Here is a 27,305-nt window from a genome sequence, read left to right on the forward strand (position 1 = left end):
TTTTAACTCTTTTTATGGCTCCTGATAACCATTGTTAAATTGCTTTACATATTTTAGTTATCTGGATTTAGTCATTCTATAATGTAGACATCTTTAAAAACATGTTGTACATGACAAGTATATGTAACTTGGATTTGTCAGTTGGAATGAATACATAGATTGCTTGACAAAAGTGTTATATCAGTTTTTATTACCATCAAGAGCATACCTTAACAGATTCTTGACTACTGTTCTGAAACATCATAGACTTATTACTTTAAACTTGAGCAATCCATATAACTTCACTTTTATAAATTATAATTATTGGATTTTATATACAAGAATGCTGAGGCATGTTTTTTACACTTTCCATTAAAAATGCTTTCTTTAGAATACTAACAACCAACGGAATGAAGAATGTGATATAATTTAAATATATATATATATATATATATATATATATATATATATAATTATATGTACCTCACCAGTAGCTAATTTTAATTTTCTTTGCATATATCCTTTTGGTTTTTCCCAATTAATCTCAATGAGTAACACACAAAGGCTGAGTATCCTCCACATTCTTGAGGCCAAAAGATCTCTCTTTCTTTCAGGAAATTTATCAGTGGTGTGGTTCCTCATGCAACAAATATGAGCGTCTGAAAGCAAGCCAGGTTGCCATCGGCATTCGGGATAATGAAAGAAAAGGAAGGTCTCAACTCATTGTGGTGGAAGAAGGAAGTGAGCCACCAGGGCTTATAAAGGTACTGTGACTAGTGTTGTTTGTTACAGGGGATCATCCTAAGCCTCCGTGTGTGGGATGTGTGTATGTGTCCAGTCTAAGATCAGAGGAAACATCAGGGTTATCTGTGCGGTGGTATTAAGAGAACAGAAAGTTATGTTGTTTTCTTTCATCAGCTGTACAATCATCACAGGAAACCCTGGCCTTGTCTTCTGTGGCATGTGAGGACAAACACATGGTTGACACTTTTATTGGCAGTTAGAATATGTTTTGAAATGAAGATAATAATTAAATGCTTCTTGGAATTTTTTAAAAAAATGCAGTGGTTAGCTCCAATTTTAAAATTATTAACAACTGTTTTATTAAAAGAAGGAAATGAAATCGTTCACAAAGGTATTAAATACATCAGTATTTTAAATATTTCAGTCAAACCAAGAAGCTTGTCTTACAGACACTTATATTTTTACTACAGTTCTATGGACATATGTTATTCACTTAATCATTATTTTAATCTTAGACAATTAGTTGTGACCAACTTTTCCCTTTTAAGAAAACTGCAGTGACTACCTTAGTGCACATATTGTATCTGTTACCTTAAGTAAGGGTATAATCATATTCACATGTCTTGATATATGTTGCAAATTTATTCCTGTTTATTCACTCAACAAGTATTTATTGGACTCCTGCAGTGTGCCAGGCACTTAACTTTGCACCAGATGCTACTTGGTTGCATAAGTGCTATATTCCATCATGACCTTACAGAACTCTGTCAGGCTTTATCTTAATAACTTTTTGAATCTTCTGCATTTAATAGTGGTAGGTGGTATCTTTTTGTGTTTTCATTTGTTTAATGTCCTAGGAAATCATGCACTATGCGCAATGAGTTTAGCTGTTTCTATTTAAAATTTTCCAAAGGTAATCTTGTAAGTATATTTTAGTGTTTGACATAAAGCTATTTAATACATTAGTTACCTGGTCAATAATAGCCTAAAAATCCAGTGATCAAAAATTATATGAGATAATTTTGTCAATTGCAATTTCTTTAAGCTTTTCTTCTTTAATAACCCCTGAACAGACTTTTCTGATGTTTTTAGAAATCATTTTAACAGTAGGGAAAATGCTCAAGGTATAATGCTAAAAAAAGATAGTGTTTTATATACCATATTACCTTAATATATAAGTTTATAAGGCTGTCTATACATACATAAATATCCGGAAAGAAATAGGTTGAAATTTTACCAGTATTATCTTTGACTCTGTGGATGTGACTGTTTGTTATTTTCTTCTTCATTTGTCCTTATATTTTCACAATGTATTTATAATGGGCATGTATTATTCCTTTTATAATCAGAAAAAAAGGCCATTAAAACAAAATCAAATTAAAGATGGTTTTACCAGATTTTCAATAGTCAGAATAATATTTCTAATAAAATAGATATTGAGAACTAGTCCAAATGAATGCATGATTCTTTAGTATTCTTTCAGGGCCTCTGTTTTAGAGATATGACTAACCATTTAAATCTTGCATATTTGGAAGCAAAAATCTATAAGATATATTTCTACTGGACTGTAATCCCTTGTTTCAATGGCCATACAGCAGTCCTCTTATATCCATGAGGATGTGTTCCAAGATCCCCAGTAGGTGTCTGAAACCACAAATAGAACCAACCCTGTATACATTTTATTTTTTCTGATATGTTATGTACCTATGATAAAGTTCAGTTCATACATTACTTACACTAAAAGATTAACAACAAGAACCAATAGCAAAAGAGAACAGTTATAATAATATATTGTCACAAAAGTTATGTGACTGTGGTTTCCCTCACAATATGGGATTTTCCATTTATTATTTTGGACTATGGTGGACCTCAGGGAACTGAAAGTGAAGCCATAGATGAAGGAAGGCTGCTGTGCTTTGGGGACACTCGTGGAGTGGTGGTGAGATGTTCCGTTGGCTGTCAAACCTCATCCCCGCCTTTCCGTGTTTTACTGTGTGCCTAGAGCAAGTCCCTTGACTCCTTATGGTCTCTGGTTCCTCATTGTAAAGTCAACAGTTAGACAAAGCTGCTTCTGTGGCCCCGTCAGGTTGTAATGTTCTGATATTCCACTTTATCTCTTGGACAGTAGCTGTGTTTAGTTTCCAATGCAGTCTTTTCCAGGAAGCAAAGCCACTGTGGCTGAGGGGCTTGGTTGGCTGCTTGTGCCTGCATTTGGAGCCCTTGCTTATTGGGTTTTATTCAAAGCTGTAAAAAAAGAAAACTTAAATAATTAATGCTTTATATTGTACTGCTAAATTGAAACAGAAAAATGCAAACGTGAAGAAAAAAAAAAAAAGAGGAAAAATACAGCCTTAATTTTAAAATATTGGAGTTAGGAGTAAAAAGGACCCAATACTTAAAATGCCCTGTGTTTCAGGGACTTTTTGTTTGGGGTTTACTGAAATGAATGTTCAGTGAGAGACCTCCTTAGACAGCAGCAGTCAGTGGACTTTTTTATGTAAATGTTGTTTTGTAGGCTGATTACAGGGGTAAGTGGTTATTTGATTAATTAATTGTGTACCTATGATAAACTTGTTGGACTTCCAGGCTTTCTCAGTGCTGTAAGGATAGAATTAAAAAATGTTCTGAACTTGATTGTGAAAATTAGAACTTTATTTTTACTAAGCTCTTATCTAAAATGTGGCATTTCCTCCAATTGTGGATGTGATCGACAGACTACAGTAGTATGAGCAGTACTTGTGACTTTTCAGATCACAATGCAGATACTGCGGATGACCTCCAAATCTCATTTAGGTTTAGTTAGACTCTGTACATGCCTGTTATCCCAGCTATCTGGGAATCTAAGGCAGACCCTGTCTGAAAATTAAATAAAGAAAAAAGGGTGGGATTCTAGTGGTAGAATGCTTGCCTAGTAGGTGCAAGGCCCTGAGTTGAAGCCCCATTTCTACTTAAGAAAAAAACATCTTTTGTCATTATTTGGTAACTGTCATAAATTTAGGTCCTTTGCAATATTATTTAATAAGTTAATAAAGAAGCTCATATATTACATGTTTCTTAAAATATATTTTGATAGTTACATTCCAACATAATTGATTTCTGTTGTAATATTTTATATTTTATATTATGAACTTAAAAATACTTTTCTTAGAATGGGTCCAACAGGCTTCAGAAGTGTTTCCAAAGTGGTCTATAGTGTGCACACACACAGGTTCTCCTTGTGTGAGTTAATGAAATGCCATTTCTTTTTCTGGGACTGATGCAACTGATTTTGCTAGAGGAATCTAAAAATAAACTTCTTTCAAATTATCTGTTACATTTACCTTTTAAGCAATTGGTTCCTACTAAGGATCTTTTTAAATCAACTTTGACAGCTTTGAAAGCCTACACATGAAAGTAATCAAGGACTTTTCAAACAATTATAACCCGTTGTCATTAGTGCACATTTGATGTTGAATGTCTGGAACATATTTTTCTAGCACACTATAAAGTAATCAATACTGAAATATTAAAAAATAATTTTTAGAAAGTTTTTTAAAAAATTGATCTTCAGTTTAAGGCATTCCAGTATCTATTGATCACATTATTATCTCCATACAAGTTTTCTGTAGATTTATCCTTCAAACTGAAACACTTTACAAAGTAAAGGCAGTACTCTCAGGATGGGACCTGGAAACCACAGGTATTAACAGGAAGCAAGATTAACAGGATTAACAGGAAGCAAGGTGTGTGGTATCTCTCAGCTATATCTTTAGCACTTTTAAAAGCTCATGTACAAAAAAATCCTGTATGTGGAAGTAACTAAAGTTTTTAACTAAAGCCACATTTTGTTTCATATTAATTTTTTCACTATAAACACATTTATCATGAATGTTTGACATAAATTAATAAAGCTTCTTCATGTTTTTTCTTCTTTTCATATTTAAAATAACCAGTGAATGTGAAGGGAAAGTAAATATCTCATCAGCCCTAAGGCCCTGTTATTGGCTGTACTCATTCTTTAAACATTGGGAGGGAAGCTAGAAGATCCCCTAAGGGACAGATAAGTTATCTGATTACAGACTTTCATTTTTTAAAAGATAACACTGGTGAATATGAATAAGGCAATGAACATGGGACAGGTTGAAACAACCCAGACAACTGGTTTTTCTAATCCAGAAAGACTTTTTAAAATATGTGAAGTTAATAATCATTTAAAGTGCTGGTGACAACACCAGCAGGAAAGATACCACCAGGAGATACTAAGCAGATGCTCAGTTGTTGAATCTTTAGTGTTCTTGATTTTATAAAAAACAGTCGTTAGCCTCTCTGGAAAGTTACGTGTGAAATCTTTGTTTCAGATTCTGGGTGAAAAAGGAAAGTTAGAATATCATATTGTGTCTGAGTTAGTGTTTACTGAGTGCTGAGTTAGTTACCACTGAAGTCTGAAGTTTCTGATTATTCTGCTGTCTGGTTGAGGAGATAAACATGCATTAGAAAACAGGAGTGAGACCAAATAGTGAGGTCCTTGAACTCCACAGAGAACAGAATGCTACCATTTGTTGGAAGCCCTCTCATGATAAAATTCATATTTAGGCTGCTTCATTTTAGCATACAAACTAGATTAACTTCTGAAGCATCTCCCAATATAGCAATTGTGTAATTGTGTGTTTCTTGTTTTTATAAATCAAAAACCGACAATGTAAAAATAAAAATTTATTCAGTCATTTTCTTGGCAGGTTGATGGGCTGTATAAGATGTGCAGGTCTGGGCATCTGGATTAAATAGTTCAGATAGTTCTTTAATTATCCTTAAAGATGTATTATGCTAAGTCTGTTTAGGCAAAGAGTAAGATTTTAGTCACAGTTACCCAAAGTATTGTAGCAAATATAATTTACATGTTATTGGTGCCTTTCCAGGTTCCTTGCAGGCAGACACTTCTTTTTTGTTTGTGCAGCCCTCAGAGCTAATTAGGACAAATAATTGGACAAATAATTAGACATTTAAGACAACTGTGAAGTACATGGTAGCATATACTCAGTCTGATTTTCAGTTTTTCAGTGGGTTGTCTTGCTCTAGAAATTCTCTGGGGTTTTAAATAATAGTATTAATAAAGTTATGAACAAAACCATACAGTAGATTAAAATAAATTTTAAGACCAAGTACATTTTTATAGGAGTCATTTGTATTTAGAGGAGGATAATTCATATATTCTACTAGTGTTTTTTCTTTAAGTAGATAGTTCTACCTTCTTGAAAAGTAGCAACCAAATTTTGAACTCATTTATATTTATGAAAATACTTTTCCACATATTAGGCTGCTAGCACATATTGCAGGTGAAAGCATTGAGCACCATAAGAAATATAAAGTTGGTGTCTAAAAAGTTTATTCCGTAAGTGAGAATGCACGGTCTTAGGAGTTGTAGTTGGACACCTCTATCCATAGAATCATCCTTTCCAGGTCAGGCCACCTCCCCAGTGACCGAGATGGTCAGTCCCTCTCTCACTCTCTAGCACACAACACTACTGTCTAGGGGCTGTGACCGCTTTGCTCAGCTGTTGCCCACAGTCCCAGTGCTGCCTCTTTGAGCACTGTTGTGGCCACTGCCGCTCACTACTTGGAATTAAACTGATGTGCTCTGTGAACTCCAAGGAACTTCACAGAGTATAACTTCGGTTTTGAAATCATCCATTATATTTGTCTTATTCTTCCCCAAAACTTTACATCAAAAGACTGTGCACATTTCTAATGCTTATAAAGGTCTTGTGTAGTTTAAATATACAGAGGTAGAAGTGAATTTTAACTCCCATAATCTCAGCATGTAAAATAAAATATTAAGCAAGAAAATACATTGGAATTAGGAAACTTAGAATTTCATCAACAATCCTTAGTTTCTCTGTGGAAGTGTTTGTTTCATAGCATAATCCTGGGTTTACTGGACTTACATTAATCCATATTTTAATCTTTTAATTAAAATATAGTTGTACATTTAAATTGAGCGTGATGATTTAAAAATGATATTGCAGAGGGAAGGGAACATTATTTTCTGGGGCATGGTCTTTGATTAGATAAGTCATTCTTCGTTTATCTTTGTGGAATAGTAGCAAATGAGTCAAAGAAATATGGATAATAAAGATGAAGAGCAGTTGTGGAAAATCCCCCTCATAAAATTTTTGGAGCAATGTGTAGGATATTTTTAAATATCCTAAAGCTTTATAGGAATAAAACATAAATGAGAATAAAAATTATATAACTTCTTAGCATCAGGGAATAAGTATGGATGTTTTGAGCTCTTTAAATGTTAAACCTCAAGTTGTTCTGTGGTTTTAAAATACCCAAAGTATCACTCATCAAACTGCTTTCTGTTACTCTCTCATTTATTTCATGGTTAGTCAAAACTTTGCACTTTGTAAGGATGGAAATTTGAGCTACCTGAGGTATTAATTTGGTCACTAGACACAGTAAACACTTTGAGACAACAAAAAATGTCTTGTCAGAAAAGTACACTTGTCTTTGTGTGCTTTCCAAGTAGCTTCAGATTCCTTGTTTAATCCCTCCTCTACTTTCCTGGGAAAGTTCTTGAGAAACTGACAGTGTCTTAAGTGTTTTGTAATCTTCTATTTATGTTGCATAGTGCCCGGTACACAGGAAATACTGATCAGAATTTGTCATCTGAAGTCACATGTGAAAGCCAGATGGATGAGGAAGTTCATTTACAGGTTTACCATTCAAAGATTTTTAAGTAAAAGGGATCCAAGATATTTTCCAATCTCTCTAGATTATTCCTGATCTGCATTACATATGTGGACTAAATGAAATGCCAGAGATGCCTGCAAACAGGAATTCTTTCCCTTTCTTCTTTTTGGTGCATTGTAATTAATTCATTTCTTCCAACTTCTTTTATAGGAGTGAAACTTAGTAAACACTTGATAGCCAAATAATTATAGTGACAGTTAGTACCTGCTGCAAACTTATGACCCTTTCAAGAACACTGTTGTCACTATAAATGTTTATATATACCATTTATTGCCCATCACTGTTCAAGGCACTATTCATTTTTTAATCTGTTATTTGAATTTCTAGCATTTAATTCAGATGCCTGTTTTGTTCCCCACTGATTTGTCTGATGTCAGAAGTTTATTCTGAACAAAGATGAAAAATGTATATAGTAATAGCTAGTTAACCATATGCTGCAATAAAGTGGTAATATTTCAAATAACCTTCCTCTTTGTCACATCAAAGTTCAACATGAAGACTTGTGACCTTACTGATAAGATACCTCTTTGATATAACCAGTTCAAATTAATATCACTTGGTAATCATTTCTGAATGAGTAATTTTCCCTTTTAGTATGCAGCAGAAGTGAGAAAATAGCAACAGTGTAATGCAATTCCAAGACAGGTGGATTGAATGAACAGTACAGGGAGAGGGATGGAACTTGGCCCCACAAAATGTATATTTGAATTGATAAACTAATATAAATATTAAGCTAGATAAGCTAACAAATATTACACTAGGCTGGGAAGCTCCTGCCATCTCTTGTCATAGTAATAATGATAAAGCATAATAAAAACTAATAATAAACTTTTTTCAGTAATTTTAGACATAAATTTTTGTCCCATGTGCTCAGAATCAACCAAATTCAGATATCAAAAGGACAAATGACTTACTGAATGATTTACAATTCCTTATGTTCATTTTATAAATTAATAGTTTCTAAGTATATAATAATAAATAATAATATTAATTTATATTGTTTTCCTCTAATATCTTGCTAAAAAATTAGCCAAGTGCAGTTATTGAAAGGTTGAGTTTTCAAGATCCAGTAAGTCACTTATCCTAGGTGTTTATTTTATAATGAATTTTCATTTAATGTCAAGAGGAAATATACTTGTATACTGGAGAGAACTCCCTGAAATGGAGACTCTCTAAATTGTGCTTCTAAATATGCTGCTTTTCCACAGCCAAAAATCATAGTGGGTTATGTTGACAGTACTTATGCAAATTAGGGCCATTGGTATTAGAACTGCTATTTGGTCACAAGGATATTTAATGCATTGAAATGTTAAAGTCACATTGTTTTGAAAAAAATGTATTTATAAAAAAGATTTTAAAATGACTTTGTAAGGAAAGCATAGTTTGTTCATGTAAATATAGTATTCTGCTTAATGGAAACTAGTAGGAAATTCTTTGTTTTGGATAATCCCCCCCCCCTTTTTTTTTTTAATAATTATGGAAAAGGTACAACCAAAAAAGAAAACAGCAGGCATCAGATGCACTACAGTTGAACTGTGCTATTCACTCTCACGGAACTGCATTACTAGGTAATGGCATTATTTCTCTCATCTTGATTTCGAGGGGTAAAGGCAAATGGCTCACTAGTAGGCTGATTTTCTTTCACTCAATCTTTTTGGATATATTTTTCTTGATAGCATGCAAGCGCTTCTTACCATTAATGTAGGAATTACATGATCCAGGATGTGGATTTTATTCACAGTAGTGGAGGTAACAACCATCACCATGACAAATACTCAGTGTTTACCTTATAACCTGCATGCACCCTTCCCTGCGCCTTATAGGATGAGTTGTTAATTCTTACAGTAGTCCTGTAATGTGGATACATTTATAATGCCGGTCTTAGGTGGTGTCCCTCCCAAAGCTGACTCTGACACAAGTACTTGGGCAGGTTGTTATCTGGGAGTTGATCCTGGAAGCATCAACTGGGAGTAAACTGAAGTGACAGTGTGTTAATAAGTGATTCACTGTGGCAGATGACAGGCTGTCTGTCCCAGAGGGTCCGTAAGGTGCTGTGCAGCACCCTTGAGAGTTGGAAGGCTGAGATAATTACAGGATTTAGCCAGTAACTCCCTTCCCTCATTACTGGAGGGAGTCATTCTTTGTTTTTTTTTTTTTTTTTTTTTTTGTGGTGCTGGGGATTGAACCCAGGGCCTTGTGCTTGCGAGGTAGGCACTCTACCAACTGAGCTACATCCCCAGCCCAAGGGTCATTCTTTGAATGTTTATTTTCTGGAAGCTCCAGCATGCCTCGTGGTGGACATGTTCAGCCCCACGGCCAGATGATGCCCTCAGACAAAGAGGAGAAAACTGTCCCCTTTAAGATACAATGTACAGATGACCTCTAAGGTAGAACAAGAGCTCTGCCTAACAGTGTCTGCTCCATCCTCACTTTATAGATGAGAAAAGTGAGTCCTAGAGAGGCTATATAACTTGTCCAGATGGGAATGAGCATTAGAGATCAGTGAATGGCGCTTGGTGGCCTTCCTTCGGGACCTTACATTCTTAAATACAGAACGTTGGAAATTCTGTCTGCTGTGAAGTATCATATAACCTCAAAAAATCTTCTCACACGTTTTTGATAACTATACCTCATATACCTCATTTTATATATTACCATCATAATTATAGTTTTAGTACCACAGTATTTGAACTTAGTGGACTAGTGTGGCCCTCCCCCCCCCCTTACTGTCTTCAGTCAGCTTTTCTATGGAGGCATTAGATTCAAGGTAAAAGGCATGCAAATATTTTTCCATCATCACAGAGTACATACTAGCCATTTTTAGTTTGCTCAATTAAATTTTGGTGCATAAAAATTTTCTGGATTATGTAGGAAGTCTAATAAACTGTTATATGTGAATCAGGTTTGTTTTCCTCCTCTTAGAGGGATAGAAGAAAAAGAAAATAAGTTTGTGTAAATATGTGTATTTTGTCAATGGTGATGAGGGCCCATGTAGAAATGCTCTTGGAAGTTTAGTTCATGTTTTCACGATAGGGACACCTGATGTGGCTATTTATCTTCTATCACAAAGGAAGAAATTGGAAGAAAAAAGCAGTTTCTTCTCCAGTCCTTTCTTTCTTGAACTTAAAGTTTTTCTTCTAGTAATCTTCAAAGTTGGTGGAAAAAGCAAGAAATCGTGGCGGTAAGGAGCCCAGGGATGTTTTGGTGAGGTGGCAGCCTGGAGAGGAGTAGTGTGGTCTTTTGTGCACCAGATACTAGCTAAACGTTGATGAATCTGAGAATCCTTATAGGCGGTTTGCATAGATTTGGGGTTAAAAATAAATTAAACATGCACTGCCTCTTCTCTATTTTGCCTAAGAGTGAAATAACTTACAGAACATTTGGAAGCAGCTCAGAATGCTTCTCTATAGACTGCCCTAGCAGCTCCTGTTCACGCTGGCGTTTAGCAAGGACAAGTGAACCCATAAAGCGTCATGCACTGAAACCCAGCTCTCAGGAAGCGGGGTCCACAGCTCACTTGTCAATGATTATACCTAATCCTGTCTTCCAAGGGCTGGCATGCCATATAAACTCCTTGAATAAAGCTTACATCACTGCTATATCCTGTCTCAACATAAGGTCGTATGTACAAGACTACTTGGGGAAATGAGATTCAAACATATAGCAGGGTCAGAAAATTAATTTTAAAACCCAAGTTAATGGCATCATGATACTGTAATAGTAGAGAAAAATTCAAGGGAAGACATTACATTCTATTCTTTTTCTGAGCATTGTCATTGAGTCCCTTGCTGATTGCACATGAGACTCTTCTTTAAGTTTTGCTTAGAGAGGAATCCGACATCAATTTATAATTTTAATCTAAAATATAAGATTTGACAAGGGTACACTGTCACAACAGATAGACTGCTTATTGAAATTATTAGATCAAGATATGATCAAATAATGAGGAAGTGTAAGTCCATAAAGAGATGTATGTAAGAAGTTCAATGGTGGAATCATAAGGCAAAGAATTATATCAGGGATGTGCAGAGTCATGTAAAAGAGGGTTGACCAGGGGAAGATTTGACTCTACATTTGTAAGGGGGAAGAAATATGGAAAACCTAGCTTTTATTGAGTTCTCATGATACACCAGTGATAGTAGGAATCCCTTCATATACATAATTTCACTCATAGCGATTGAGTGTTATTAGTTATTACACCACTTTCAATGTGGAAACAGGAATGCAGAGCCTTGAAGTTGTCCACTCTCTTGTCCATGCTCCCTGATCCTACCAGATCAAGGGTGTGGTCCACAGAAATGAAGAAACAAAAGCAAATGTTGGTAGCGTGCATTTAAGCTCTGCTCAGATAGAAATGTCCAAATTGGCTTGAGATCTTACCAGAAAAGTCAGATGGTCTAAAATCTTTTCCTGAAATATGCTCTGAAGCAATTTCCAGATCACCAGACCCTGATAACTTACCCAGGGAAGATGTGCCATGGAAGCTAACGTGAGCATCAGATGTGCTTGACTGGTCTGCTCTGATGGTTGCCATGGGTAAACTAGGTTGGCAAGGCTGATGCCACCAAAGCTTGAATCAAACGAGGCTGAGAGGGCTCTTTGAATGTACAGTGCTTGGTCTTCAATACCGTAAACAAACCAGAATCTCCCACAGATATTCTCTTTTCTTATTTCCCAGATGGTTCTAATATGCAGCTAGTGGCAACTGCTGTGGTTTCATAAGTTGGCGTTCTGGCTGAGATATTTGAATAACTTATGAGTTAGCTTTCTATGTTAGAGTGACTTTTAAGTCGACTTTCTTAAATTCAGCTACTCAGTTGTACTAGCCCCATTTCAGGGCTCAGTAGGAACAACTGGCTAGTGACAACTGTGTTGGAAAGTGCAGATACAGACTTTTCATTGCTGCAAAAAGTTCTGTTGAGAGCAGTGCACTCGATGATTGGGTAGCTCACCCTCTTGCAGGCACTTTATCCTTGTATCCAAGCTTGTATATCAAATCACATGCTTTCCTTCCTCCGAAATACCTTTACTCACTACCTGATTACCAAATTTCTCTTTATTTGCTGTACCACTAAAGGGATAAAATACTTTAGAGACAGGGAAGCACATCACTTGAGAGAGCAGAAAGCAAAGGCTGGGATCTCATGTCCAGATGGGGTGGAGTTGGTGACAGGGGGACACAGCCCTTCTTCAGAAGAGCCTGGGTTTTATATCAATGTGGATCTTCCCTATTATCAAATATTTGTCTTACCCAAGACACAAAATGCCTTGCAGCAAGTAAATATACCATAACAAGGGCTCATTTCACGTTTGCAATTTATTCTATGCTCCATATGCTTGCAATCTACTGATTGTTTTTCAGTTAGGGAAGAAAAATAAGACAGAAATTACTGAGTAGTTAAAATGTTTGCTCTCTTGGAACCTTAGTGTTTACTCTGCTTGTCGTGAAAATAGGAGATCCATCCACATGAAAATAATTAAGATAAGAATAGGATACCTCATTTTCCACATGCGGAGCCCTTAAGTTGGAGTTTAGAAGATGCAGGATTTACATCCTTGCTATAGTATTTATGAGATGATCTAAGGGCAAATGCCTAAGTTCTTTAAGCCCTGTTTTCCTAATCTATCAAGCTAGGATCATAATGGTACTTACTGGTCCTACGTCTCTCTCAGAGTTCTCAAGAAGCATCTAAGACCCTCTATGCTCATGGGACTCAGAACCAACTTGCAACATTTTTATGAACAGTGACCTGGAGTTTTGAATTATATGTTGTCCTTCTCAAGGTCACATATTATCTCCCTTTTCGTGATGTACTTCAAATACTTGCTATAATGTGGGACAAACATCTTGACTTATCTTTGTAAGTTAGGAAAGCTCATGTTGAGAACCACCAAGAGTATAAATTTTGGAATTTCATGTCCAAAATAGGATGGGTGGCTAAAAGGTTAAAAATAAATAAAAACAGACGTCCAGGTTATGAAAACTAGATTAAAAGGGTACAACGATTTGTTTCTTAACTTCCTGGTCCTTCTTTTTTATAAAAAAAAAATGAGTTGTAGATGGACACAATACCTTTATTTTGTTTATTTAGTTTTGTGTGGTGCTGGGGGTCAAATGCAGGGCCTCACATGTGCTAGGTAAGTGCTCTACTACTGAGTTGCAACCCTGGCCCCTTCCTGGTCCTTCTTTCTTTAAGAAAAAAAAAAATTTCACATAGGCCTTGAGTTTTGAAAGAAAAAAAAAAAAAAAAAAAAAAGCCACACTGGATCATATAGGAGAAATAAATAAATAAAACAGCCAAGCATAGTCCTAAGGCAGACATGCCAGGAGAACCAAGAGATTCTGAGCCACAGAATGGTGCATCTGAAGCTAGAATTCTTCATTTGCTCTAATTATTTGATATATATTTCTTCTCAATTACTTGGAAATGAACTCTTGGTGGAGACAGAGCGAGTAGTATAAAAGAAGGTTGATTTAGGCAGAGAACAAAATTATATTTCCACAACTTTCTAACTTCCTTAATGTCTTGCTAAACATTTCCATTATTTTACTGCCAAGAAAGAGAATATTCCCATTTTTTTTCTGTTTACATATATCTATAACAAAATAGCAATGGAAATCTTAGCAACTACTTAGTTCCTAGCTGGAGACTTGAGGACCCTGGGCCACTCAGTTTTCATATAACACATATTTCTTTGATCAAAATGCCTAGAACAGTTAGGAATCCATTCATAATAGTTACCATCCTATGAGTTGAGTGGCCTGGGAACTCTAAGGTAGATTGTAAGTTAAAATCAAGTAATAATTACTGCATTTGGAAGTAAGGAGATGCCTATTCCTTTATTTTGATGGGAAGGAAAAAGCAAAATAAAGCAAGAGCTTAGTATTTTTTGTTTAATAAAAGTTTTTACAATTCTGTTTATTAAGGAAAGAAATATATGTTTATTATTGAAATTCTCTGGAACATAGATAACCATAACAGAGAAAAAAAATCACCCCAAGTTCTGAGGAAAAAAAGAAGCAAATTCTTTCTTCTCTTTAGTTTTTGTATACATATTGTGTTTTTATGAGAAAGAGTTCATACTGCAGATAATACTTTGCAGTCTAAATTTTTGCTTGAAATATGAACATTTTCTTATTATAAAATAATTTTCATAATATTTTAGTGTCTGTCAAGTTTTCCATCATATGGATGTAGTGTAATTTATTTACTTAATCCCTTGCATGTGGGCATTTAGATGTTTTTCACTTTTACAAATATTATAAACTGTTGTGACAGTCACTGAGTTACTACTTTATATGTTTTTCAGTTTCTTCCTTAGAGCAAACTGCTAGAACAGATTTAACAAGTTGAATAATTGGCATGCTTTTAAGGTTTCTGTTAGATACTGCTAAATCACTTTCTAGTGTTTTCCTTCTCACTCACTGGAGAGTGCCTGGTAGAATACCAAATCTTTGCCAACACTGGATAGTATCCGTTTTCTCTCCATCACTGACAATGTAAAGAAGTGTTGCTGTTTTATTTTGTATTGTTTGGAAGCTATTTCATGTTTGTCGACTGTTATTATTTGTTCTTCTAAGGGCTATTTCCCCACACAACACTCATACTCTGACTTGATAAAACACCTTCCCTGTCTCCGACTTTAATGAGCACAGCAGAGTGTGGACTAAGAAGACCGGGGAGAAGAAGGCAATGGGGATTATAGAAAGCTGAGAACAAAGCCACATGGAGATGAAGGCAAACACCACGACCATTCCAAACAGAATGTGCGCTGCACAGTGTAATTGCTGGTATTGGTCAGTCTGAATGGGAGAACTAAACGTCATCCCTGTACAATCTCTGCCATGAGGCAACTTCTACTTATCTTCAGACACTGAATAATTTAAGTGAAGAAGACCTTCGGAAGGACCTGGCAGAGGAAGCGAGGCGTTGTAGCATCAGGGTTCAAATCCTGTCTGTCACTTATTAGCTGTATGACCCTGAGCAAATTACTTAGCCTGTTATGTCACGTGTAAAGGGGGATAGTAAGAGTGCCAACTCAGAGGTACATGAAGATGATTTGACTTAATAAATGGGAAATACCTAGAATGGTATCTGGCGCTTCACAATATATAAGCTTCTGCTAAATAAAACTCAAGAAGTGTCTGTGGCATGGCACATAATGGCACTAAAAGTCTTAGCTGAATACATATAATATCCAGTGAACGATAATAAATATATACATACATTCCAATATATGTAGTTTATACAAAAGCAATATTCTAGGTAAAAGGGTAGTTTCCAAAAAGTAAATCATGAATCTCATGCAAATATAAAATGACTGCAAATATCATGTTTAATTCATTTGTTAATGAGGGAATCAGTAAGATAGTTCAAAGAAGAATTAAAAGAGAAGATACAGGTATGAACGATAGTGTTGATATTAATTTGCTAGTAGATGTACAGGGCAAACATTACTTTCATCTCTACCAGACAAAATTCCTGTGCATCTCCGTGAACAAAAATTTGATGCCATCCACCTTCTACTGAACTAGGAAATAATTTAAGGGAAAGGTTCAGACTCCTGTAGCATCAGGGCACTGGAAGGGCCCCCTAGACACCATCCAAAGAAAGAATCATTTTGCCCACTTAAAAAGCTTGCCCAATTTTCCTTGAGTTAGGGAAGTATGCAGCCAGTTATTCTGAGGGTTAGCGAAGTGGCATTAGAGAAATTTGTGTGGAGAGGTTGGCCTCAACACTTCTCAGCCCTGTGAAATTATCATTTCACCTCTGAGCATCAACCCCCTTTTCTTTAAGATTCGAATAACAGTGTCTGGCACATGGTAGATCCTATAAAGATGAAATGACATATGTCTAGAGCTCCTGATCCTGTATGTGACTCATTCAACCAACAGTAACTGTTATGGTCTTAATTATAATTACCTGGACCATCCAAGACTAATTGCTCAGTTTTGCTTCTGCTATATCCAGTCAACCTAGGTAGAAGTTGAATCCAGCATTAGGGAAAGCCCAGGGGAAGGAAAGGGCAAGGATCCCACAGGGATCCTTGAAAGGGCAAGGTCCCACAGGGACGCTGAGAGCATCAGTCCGATTAGAGAAGGGGACTAGGGAGAGAAGGGTAATAAATAACAGAGGATGGATAACACCCAGCCTTTAGAGGAGCCTTGAGATCCACACAGAGTTTTGGCTCTGTAAAATAAGCACCCAGTTCAGAATCTTCTGGAATGCAGATTACTGATCCTCATCCTAGGCATACTAACTTTATAACTGGCAATTGGGAGTCTGTATTTTATCAAGTTATCCAGAAGTTGCTTGAGGTTTAAGAACTACTGTTGCAGATACAAGATATAAATTTTCTAATTTTTAATTTAAAAATTGTTTCAGGTTTATTGAGGTATATTCGAAAATAAAAATTGTACATATTTAATGTGATGTTTTCACATGTACTTGATAAAATGATTACCACAGTCAAGTTAATTAATATACCAATTGCCTCACATAGTTACTGCATGTGTGTCAGAGAGAGATTTAAGATGTACTCTCTTGGCAAATTTCAAGTATACAATTAGTATTCTTAACTATGGTCACCATGCTGTATGTTAAGTCTCCAGAACTTACTCATCTTATAACTGAAGCTTGGTACCCTTGACCAACATCACACACTGTCCTTCCCTGCTTCTATGAGTTCAACTGTAGATTCCACATTTTAGGGAGATTATTCAGTATTTTGCTTCTGTGTTTGGCCTGTTTCATGTAGCATGATGTCCTTTAGTTTCATACAGGTGGCAGGATTTGATCTAGAGCCATATTCTTAAAACAGGAGAAATGTGAAGTAAAGGGCCTTCCAGCCAGTGCACAGGTAACTTTTAGAGGTGAGACCGAAGGCAGCAACAAATTGACAGGAGTAACTAACCCATGGCAGAAGGGAAAAGCCTTCACTAGGGTCTGAAGGAAGAATTAGACAGGAATCAGTGACTAAGCATTATCATGGCATAATTTAATGACTAAGTGGACAGGAGATTCAAAGTGGAGGAGAGGAAGTATTCAAAACTGAATTTAAGTCCAGGTAGAGCAGAGAATAGAGATGCTTAAACAAATGAATTGAGAATGGCCAGTTTTTTTTTTTAATTAAAAATCATAAATTTACATAGCAATGTTGCTTGATTCATTCTGTTATTTTTTCCCTTCCCCCCCACCCCTCCAACCCCTCTTTTCCCTCTATACAGTCCTTCCTTCCTCCATTCTTACCACCCTCCTTATCCCTAACCCTAAACCTAACCCTAACCCTAACGCTAACCCCTCCTTACCCCCCATTATATGTCCTCATCCGCTTATCAGCGAGATCATTCGTCCTTTAGTTTTTTTGAGATTGGCTTATCTCACTTAGCATGATATTCTCCAATTTCATCCATTTGCCTGCAAATGCCATAATTTTATCATTCTTCATAGCGGAGTAATATTCCATTGTATATATATGCCACCGTTTCTTTATCCATTCATCAACTGAAGGGCATCTAGGTTGGTTCCACAATCTGGCTATGGTGAATTGAGCAGCTATGAACATTGATGTGGCTGTATCTCTGTAGTATGCTGATTTTAAGTCCTTTGGGTATAGGCCAAGGAGTGGGATAGCTGGGTCAAATGGTGGTTCCAGAGAATGGCCAGTTTTGAGAAATTGAGTTCAGTTAAGAACATGTTAGATGATAATGACACTTTAAAATGGAAACTTACAGGAAATAATTGAAAGACAAGGGGGCTCCAAGCTTGAATGACAGGCCATGACTACATCGATCAATAAAGTTTTTATGGAACACCTTCAAATTAAAGTTTCTTTGTTTTCTTACCCTTTCATCTTGCAATTATGCGTTATTCCACATACAAAGGACTATATGAGAGAAATGCCAATCACACGGCAACCTCAAGTGAAAACGTTTTGAATTTAGGCATGATCTTACCTGTAAAGAAAAAGAAAAGCTGTATTGACAGTTTGTTTCAAAGATCAAAATGAATGGCACTGTTGATAAAGTGAACATGTGTAGTTAGTTATTTTGTTCTTTCTAGGTAGGGTGTAAAATCCTTAAGGGCTGGGCAAGATGGCTGGAAACTCATTTATATTCCCCAGTGAGGGGTTCAGTAAATGCACAGTTGTTGAACTAAGTTTTTAAATGATCCTTAGAGATACCTGATAATAAATATAACCATAACCCTTTGCCCTGGAATTAAGCCTGTTTTTCATAATCTCTTTTGTTTAATTCCCTTGCGGTAGTCCTTTGTGAGGCTAATTAAAATACCTGGGAAACATGGGAATTAAAAGTTAGGGTGTGCTCAGAATCCCTGCCTCAGTTGGCCTCCTGGGAGACTTCCCAGTATTAGATGTGTCCTTAACCCCAACTGTTTATTCCAATCTCCTGTGTTGGTTGGAGTAGAATTACAAAGAGTACCTAAGGAGGCTTTTAATGGTTCTTATAAATTATTCTACCAAACTATAAATGTTAATAAAAACAACTTTTGGTTGCAAGTGTTTTACTTTTTGTTATTATCTTACTTTTAGGAAAAAAAAACCTCTATTATAGTCATTTAGCATGAAAGAGAATTAAAACATTTTGTTTGTTACTAAGTGAAAAAAGATGTCATGTTCCCAGAGGATAAGTTGGTGTATTTTCAAACTTGAGACTGTACCCATACTTCTGTAAGGATAAGATTTATATACACTTATTATTATTTGATATTCAATGGTGTATATTTTAATGCAATATAGTATATTATAGGGGTTATTGAATATGAAATGCATTATGCAAACAATTCATTTTTATTAAATATTTATTGGATCTAAATACCTTCTTTCCACTTCTGAACTTGAGCTTATAGCTGTATTATTTAGAATCACATTATTTAAAACAAGTTTGTTTTATTTCTGTTCTAAACATTCTATAGTATTTGTTTCAGTTAACTTAATGAATTAGTTAAAATGCTTGGAGACATATTTTTGCTATTTTAGTATAAAATTCAAGCAGATTCAAATATATTTTCCTTTTTTATCGGTGCATTGTAATTATGCATAATAGTGGGATTCATTACACCATATGCCTTCATGCACATAACATTCTCATTCCCCAGGACCCTCCTTTTCTCAGCCCTCCTCCCTCCCCAGATCTGCTTCCTCTACTCCACTGATCTTCCATTATTGTTATTGTTATTTTAATTAGTGCATTCTGTATATACATACATATGTGATATATATGATTCATACATGTGAATCATTGTGGTTCATTTGGCATAGCATAATTTGGTACATGTCATTGCCCCAGAATCTCCCCTCTGCCCTCCCTCTCAATACCCTTCCTCTACTCTGTTGGTTTCCCTTCTATTTTCATGAGATTCCCCTCCTCCCCTTTGAAAATTCCTTGCAACTCTCCTTTATGACTGAGTAAAACTCCATTGTGTATGTATATACCACATTTTCTTCATCCATTTATCTGTTGACAGACACCTAGTCTGGTTCCATAACTCAAATGTATTTTCCTTTTTCTTTTTTTTGTTTTTGGTGGTGCTGGGAATCAAACCCAGGGTCTTGTGCTTGCAAGGCAAGCACTCTACCAACTGAGCTATATCCCCAACCCTCAAATGTATTTTTTACCAAACACTTCCTTAACTTTTTGATTGAATCATATATACAAAGAATGGATGAATACATTTATTTATTAATATGACAAATACTTGTTGAACTACATTCCTGGCCCAGTGATTAACATGAAGTAAAGCATGATTATGGTCATCATGCATCAAAGCATTATTATGTACTTTTTTTTCTATATTTCAGTAACAATGATATTTCATTCTCAAATAGCAATTTTAATCCAAATCTTTGTAATAATGCATTAATGAAACTTATAGACTATTTCTAGAAGCAGAGCTCACAAAAGAAATTTATTGTAGAGCTGAATTTAAAAACTAATTTTAATTAATTCTTGCTATTTTTTGAAAAATTGGGCACCTGTGTTTTCAAATTTCAGATTTTGCTTTCTTGGAGATTCTCATCACCACCCAACAAACTCAGTGTTTGTTTACTTAGTACCATTGGCTGAATTTTTTTAAAAATTATTTTTAGTCATGGATGGACATAATACCTTTATTTTATTTATGTATATGTGGTGCTGAGGATTGAACCCAGTGCCTCACATGTGCTAAGCAAATGCTGAGGTACAACCGCAGCCCCCATTGGCTGATTTGACCCATGGAAAAAAAACTTATGGTGTACAAATTGATGAGAAGTATGTGAGCCTGATAATTTAAATTTCAAGTGTTTTATAATTGATGTCTTTATAAATGTAAAATGACACTATTTTTTTAAACTCTGCATTCTTTAGGGATAGAACTTTATCTTTCATGTTGTTCACTTGTTCCAGGTTTTAGGGGCAAAACCAGAGCTTCCAGATGGAGACAATGATGACGACGCCATAGCAGACATAAATAACAGGAGGATGGCCAAGCTCTACATGGTGAGTTCCCTGGGATGCAGATCTGTGATTTCCACTGAGCTAGATGTGGGTGGAGCCTGTAAGGAGGGACTCTGCTATAGGAAATGACTCTCCTCATTGCCCAGTACATGTGTAGGTTGCACCAATTCTTTGCTCTTGTATATTTGTTAAAATTATTATTTTTTTATTACTTTTTGGTATTTTTATTAAAACAGCAAATAAATGAACTTACTGCTGTGACTTACATAAATTTAGATGTGTTACTGTACTAGTTCATAACAATATATTGTGATATGTTTTACTCAAAAAAAAGTTTCCTTTATGGAATACAATATTTTTTAAGCTTTTTCTTGTGAATTCTTGATAAAATCTTCACCTTACTTTAAATGTCCTCTTCAGTCACATAAAGGCTTTCTTTGTTACAAGAGGGTGAAACTCTCAAATCAATCAGCTGGAAGGAATCAGGGTTAAACCAGCCTTCTCCTGGATACTGACAAGTCTTAGTTCCATGTCAACTTTCTAGCAAAAGGTTGGATACATGCCTGTGGGCAAGACACAACCATTCTGGGTCTTAATTTTCTTATCTGAAGAGGGTGGAATGGGTAGGGAGAGAGAGAGAGGTGAGGGGGAGGGAGAGGGGGAGAGATTGATTGATTATATTAGATGATTGCTCAGGAACCTTCCAACTATATAATTTTATGGCTGGTGAGGATAATCAAAACACAAGACACACCAGCCAAGTAGCTTGTTTTCCTCCCCTTCCAACTTTCTAAGCAAATGATTCAGAGCAGATCATTATCTTTCTGCAGAATTTAGTATTTTTTTCAACTTTAACAGGAAGGAGATGTATTTGCTGCTCCATAAGGGACTTTCTAGCTCAGAAATGCTATAGTTTAAATGAAGAACGAGTTATTAACTTGTGTAACATAAACTTGCTTTTAATAATGAGGAAGTGGATTCTTTTCTTCCTAAATGGCAAAGGAAAATATGATCATTTGCTGCTCAATACTGATAACTTTAGCATGAGCTATACAGAAATTATTATCTAAATAGTCTGTAGTTTCATTACTATCGCTAAAAAAATTGTAAGCCTCAGAAATATCATTTATTTCACATCATCAATCAAAACCATACCCTTTTGAACAACATTTTGGATTAGAGTAATATTTTTTAAAAGGCAAATGTTAATTCTAAACCATAGCTCCCTCTACTGGAACTATAACACATTGCATACATCTGAAATACAAAAACATAATTTGGGGTTGCTCAAAAAGACACTGAAGTAGAATCACCTGTGGTGCTTTTTTTGTGGTGTTGGGGATTGAACCCAGGCCCTTGTGCATGCAAGGCAAGCATTCTACCAACTAAGCTATACTCCAGCACCACCTGAGGTGCTTTCTAAAAATGCATAATTCAAACTCTACCCTGGTGCTGCAAAACTCCACCACTGACTTAGGGAGGGCCCTGGAACCTGCATATTTAACAAGTGTTCAGGTAGTTATGGCCAACAAGTTAACTTTTGGAAACTGGTGCATTCTGATCCACACAGGGATATCACTTTTGATTTTGTAGAACCACCTGCAAATTTTAAAAATCCTACTTCCAAATATGACAGAAGTTGTTTACTTTGATAATTTTGACAGAATATAGTAAAATTGTAGCACCTGTGCTGAACAGTCTGTATGCATGAACTAGAGTCCATCAAGGCCTTCTTTGCACAACACCTGCCACATAATAGGCACTCAGTAACTGTGGTCTGAGTGAATGTTGTGCATCAGCTTTTTGTGTGTGTATGCAGTGAATGTAAGATCATTATCTACTTGAAACACTTGCTCTAAAATTGAAAAGAAATGATTATGTAAAGTTCATTACATGATGCTTAGTACATATAAGAATCCCAATAAACCTTAGCTGTTGCTATTATCACTATTATTTTCTAATGTTTAAACTAGTATCAAAGCTTAATGCTTTAATAGTATTCCTTTCTACCCCCCCAAAGAACTTCAAAAAACACAAAAAAAGAATGCTTTGTCTCTTCGTCATGGTTAATGTATTAAGACATAATGTATATACCATAAAGTTCACACTTTTAAAAAGTATTTTTAGTTGTAGGTGGACACAATACCTTTATTTTATTTTTATGTGGTGCTGAGGATTGAACCCAGGGCCTCATGCATGCTAGTCTAGTGTTCTACCACTGAGCTACAACCTCAGCTCAAATTCACACTGTTAAAGTAGATAGTTAAGTTTTATTACATTAACAGAGTTGTGCAACCATCACCATAATGTAATTTTAGAATATTTGTACCTGCCCAAAATGGAGCTCCTGGTCTTTGTATTAGGTTTCAGATGCAAGTGGATCCATGAAGGTGACTAAGGTGGCTGAAGAGAACCCCTTCTCCATGGCCATGCTGCTTTCTGAAGAATGCTTCATTTTAGACTATGGTGCTGCAAAGCAAATTTTCGTATGGAAAGGTAAATGATGCCATTGACTTTGTTGCTGCATCTCAGATGTATAGCTATTTCCTTGAAAGGAGAAATAAAACATCTTTTTGATTTTTTAAAGAAAGTCTGCCTTTTGAGAAATGATCTGTAAATATCTCACCTACAATGTAACTCTATTCCTCCTACTAGCATTATTTAGCAGGGATCATGGAATTAAAGCATTTGGACAGCATAAAAAGAATCTCTTTACAAATAGTTTATTACTGTATTATTAAATGTATTTAATGTACTAAATTTAGCATTAAAATTTTTTGCCATTCTGGCATTGCTATAGTTAAATTAAATTGTATTTGTTTTTGTTACACAAGTATTTCTTCATGGTGTCATATCCTTCCTCTCTGAAATTTTCTCTTTCATTTCCTTTGTATTTTAGGTAAAGATGCTAATCCCCAGGAGAGGAATGCTGCAATGAAGACAGCTGAAGAATTTCTAGAGCAAATGAATTATTCCACCAATACCCAAGTATGTGTGAAGATGAATTGACTGGGAAAAAATGTAAACATGGGAGTTATAACATCTACACAGAACTTGCAGAAGAATTTGCTAGAACGTAATATGTGTGTATGGTGTCTTTCTCCACTTGAGCGTGTGCGCTCTTATGCCTTACACACCTAGTACTGATCTGTGTAGTGGCTAGGATTCTGCAGTTGGTGCAGGTCAGACCTGTAGGGCTACATGAGGAGGAAAAGCACATTCACTTGCTTCACAGCCTTTAATTCAGGATAATCAAGTGCAGTAAATTTAATTAAGAGCACTTATCATTTGTCCCTTAGAGTAGGTTGTACAGAACAGGGCTAATACCCAGCTAGTATTCGTCTTCATCAAAATCAGCTGAGATACTGGCTGGTTACTCTTTTCCTTTCTGAATCTCTCAGCCTCAACTACTGTCTTCATTTTTATGTTATGACACATGTAACATGATGAGATAATTTCTTCCAGGTTATAGCTCTCTGAACCTAACATAGATAGTCAAACTTATTAGACTACAGTGATAACATATGAGAGAGATTGATTCTTATTTCAAACATTAAAATTCAGTGCCAATTACTTTAATTATGAGAAAGAGCAGGCTTAAATATTTTGGCTTCAAAGGCTACTAAATTTACATCTGTAATCACAGAAACCAGGACAGTAGTTTGATTTCTTTAGGTCTTACTGTATTACTAATGTTTTTCCATAATCTCTTATTTTCTTATCTAATACTATGGTCACTATTTTAAATTTCAGATTCAGGTTCTTCCAGAAGGAGGTGAAACACCAATCTTCAAACAGTTCTTTAAGGACTGGAAAGATAAAGATCAGAGTGATGGCTTTGGGAAAGTATATGTCACAGAGAAAGTGGCTCGAATAAAACAGGTTCCATTTGATGCCTCAAAATTACATAGCTCTCCGCAGATGGCAGCCCAGCACAACATGGTGGATGATGGTTCTGGCAAAGTGGAGGTATTTATATACCTGTTTCTGTTTTTTTTTTTTTTTTTTTTTTAATCGAGCCCATTTATGCCAGTATGTGTGGGACTGTAGCTTTATAATATAATATCTATAATATGATATATGTAATAGATGTAATGTAATACAGGAAACTACAAATATTTTAAGATGTGAATTTTACATAGCAATAAAGATGGTCCAAGCTGGCACACTAAATCATGGTAGTTAAAACTGGAAGAGATACTGTCTGAACTTCACTGCCCATTTTACATATGTGTGTGTTGAGACCCTGAGAAGTTAGGTGGTTTGTGCAAGTTCACCTCATTACCGTCTTAGAGACCTGGCCCAGAACACAGCCTTCTTGCTTCCTGATCCAGAACAGCTTTGTCTTCCAGAAAGCCCATTTCCGAGGTTGTGCAGTGAGGGCTTGTTGCTTTGAGTGTAGTGACTATCCTCACCCCCACCCCCTCACACACGAGGCATTTATAGATGAGATTGGGTGTGTTCAGGGTGGTTTGACTATAGACTGGAGGCATTTATAAAAGCAAATTGAGCATTCAAGTGTTCTAAAACCAGATAATTGAGTATTCAAAATGAGTTTGTTGATCGTTCCATTTTAGATTTTAAAAATTGCTGAAAATCTCTTCACATTTAATCCACTCTTTAGTTGTCTAAATGAACTGGATGATGTCACTCCCTTCTAAAATATTTCCATAGTTTTTCTCAGTCTGCCTGAAAATACCCCTCATCAGTTGGGCCTGTGAGGCCTTCAGGGATTGGACCCTTGCTCCTTCTCTCTCCACCCTTCAGTGCCTGGGAGTCTGACTCTTCCCCTTGCATCTGGCAGCATTCCCACTCCTCTCTCCATCTGCTAACCTCCCACTCTCCTTGGCAGCTCCAGCCTGTCATTTGCTGTGGGTCTTCTGAGAAGCCTCCCCTCAACCTTTCTCAGTGCTCAACTTGTGATATTGTTCACAGGATTTATCACATAAGTATCACAGAGTTGTTCATTTACTTACAGATTTTCCCTAGACCTCTCAGCAGTTCCTTGAGAACAGGAGTTAAACATTTTACCTCTCCACTATTCTTAGAGCTTAACCACAGTACTGGGACAAAACTGTGTAGTCAAGAAATGTAAGGAATAATCTTCCTTCTTATCAAAGGCAGAAAATGAGAATCTAAGCTGCACAAACCCATGACAAAGGAGGTCATGTATCCCTCATGGTCTTCTGTGTCTAGGACTCTCTCCTGCTTAGACATCCTTTCTGGTAGTTAGCCTAGCTGGCATGATCACAGGGCCCTTGACCAACTGTGTCCTTGATGCAGTCTCCATTTCAGACCACAGCATCTCTGAGATGCCCTCCTGTACCACCTCAGGATTGCTGAAATCCAGTGACTGTCTGGGTTTCTGGGTTTCGTGGGTGATACTGCTGCTTTTCCTCCACTCTCTTCCCACCAGACACATGGGAAGGCTTCTCTTTGAAAGCACTGCTCTTTTCCTTTCCACTTGCTCATCTCCATATTTCAAAGCCTGGTGCTACCCGGCTCCTTCCCCAGACCTAGGCAGGAGGATGTGTATGTGAGCGTGCGTGTGTGTACATGCAGTGCCCGGCAGTCCTATTGGTAACTCCTTGGTGTTTTCTACAACTCTCATCTCTCCTACTTGGTATCTTTAATCTGTGATGAAGATAAGGAGGTTCTGCCTACTTTTATCCCCTGTTGGATCTTTTCAGTTTTATGCCTATGTGGTGCCTTTTAAAAATGGAATTCATATTACTGGCATCTGTCTTTATGTGTTCAGGCTGCTATAGCAGAAATAGCATAGCCTGGGCGCTTAAACAGCAAACATTTATTTCTCACAGTTTGGGAGGCTGTGAAATTGAAAGTTAAGGTTTTGATGGATTTGGTGTTTTGTTGGGGTTTGCTTCACAGACAACTGTCTTTTCACTGTGTCTTTGCATGGTGGAAAAGGAGTTAGAAGTCTCTGGTGTCCCTTTTTATGGGCACTGATCACATTCATGAAAGATTCACCCTCATGATCTAATAACATTGGGGGTTAGGTTTCAATGTGAATCTTGTTGGTCCATTGAAAGAATATTAGCATTTGGTCCCAGTCTATCAACTCTTATCTAAGAAAATAGCTGTCTCATATCTTAATGCACAGAGAGGAAGAAGAAAAATATTTCACAGCTGATGAAAAATATTCACTATAAAGTTAAGGGATAAATTTCTGAGTTGAGTATTATTTGGTACTTTACTAGAGTGTCATGCTATTTTCACTAATTGATGAAATCATAGTTATTTATTAATCAACAGGCTCAGAACTGAGTTAAATACTGTGGAGGAAACAAAAGAAATAGAAGTGCTTAAAAAGTCAACAAATTGTCGATTTGATCATCCTTTTCCCCTTTGCTTGATTTGTAAACTAGTTATG

The 27,305-nt window shown here is 36.1% G+C and overlaps 1 protein-coding gene across 1 annotated transcript in view; it reads left to right on the forward strand.

Annotated features, from left to right (window-relative positions):
* SCIN (scinderin) overlaps window positions 1-27,305 on the forward strand; it is a 73,334-nt gene that overhangs the window by 25,810 nt on the left and 20,219 nt on the right. Inside the window, exons 4-8 of the mRNA XM_079150576.1 lie at window positions 594-743; window positions 20,864-20,956; window positions 23,278-23,410; window positions 23,814-23,902; window positions 24,668-24,883. Of these exons, the coding sequence (XP_079006702.1) occupies window positions 594-743; window positions 20,864-20,956; window positions 23,278-23,410; window positions 23,814-23,902; window positions 24,668-24,883 (681 nt within the window). The remainder of the gene's footprint in view (window positions 1-593; window positions 744-20,863; window positions 20,957-23,277; window positions 23,411-23,813; window positions 23,903-24,667; window positions 24,884-27,305) is intronic.

Source organism: Sciurus vulgaris (assembly GCF_902686455.1).
Source record: "Sciurus vulgaris genome assembly, chromosome: 8".
Taxonomy (NCBI): domain Eukaryota; kingdom Metazoa; phylum Chordata; class Mammalia; order Rodentia; family Sciuridae; genus Sciurus; species Sciurus vulgaris.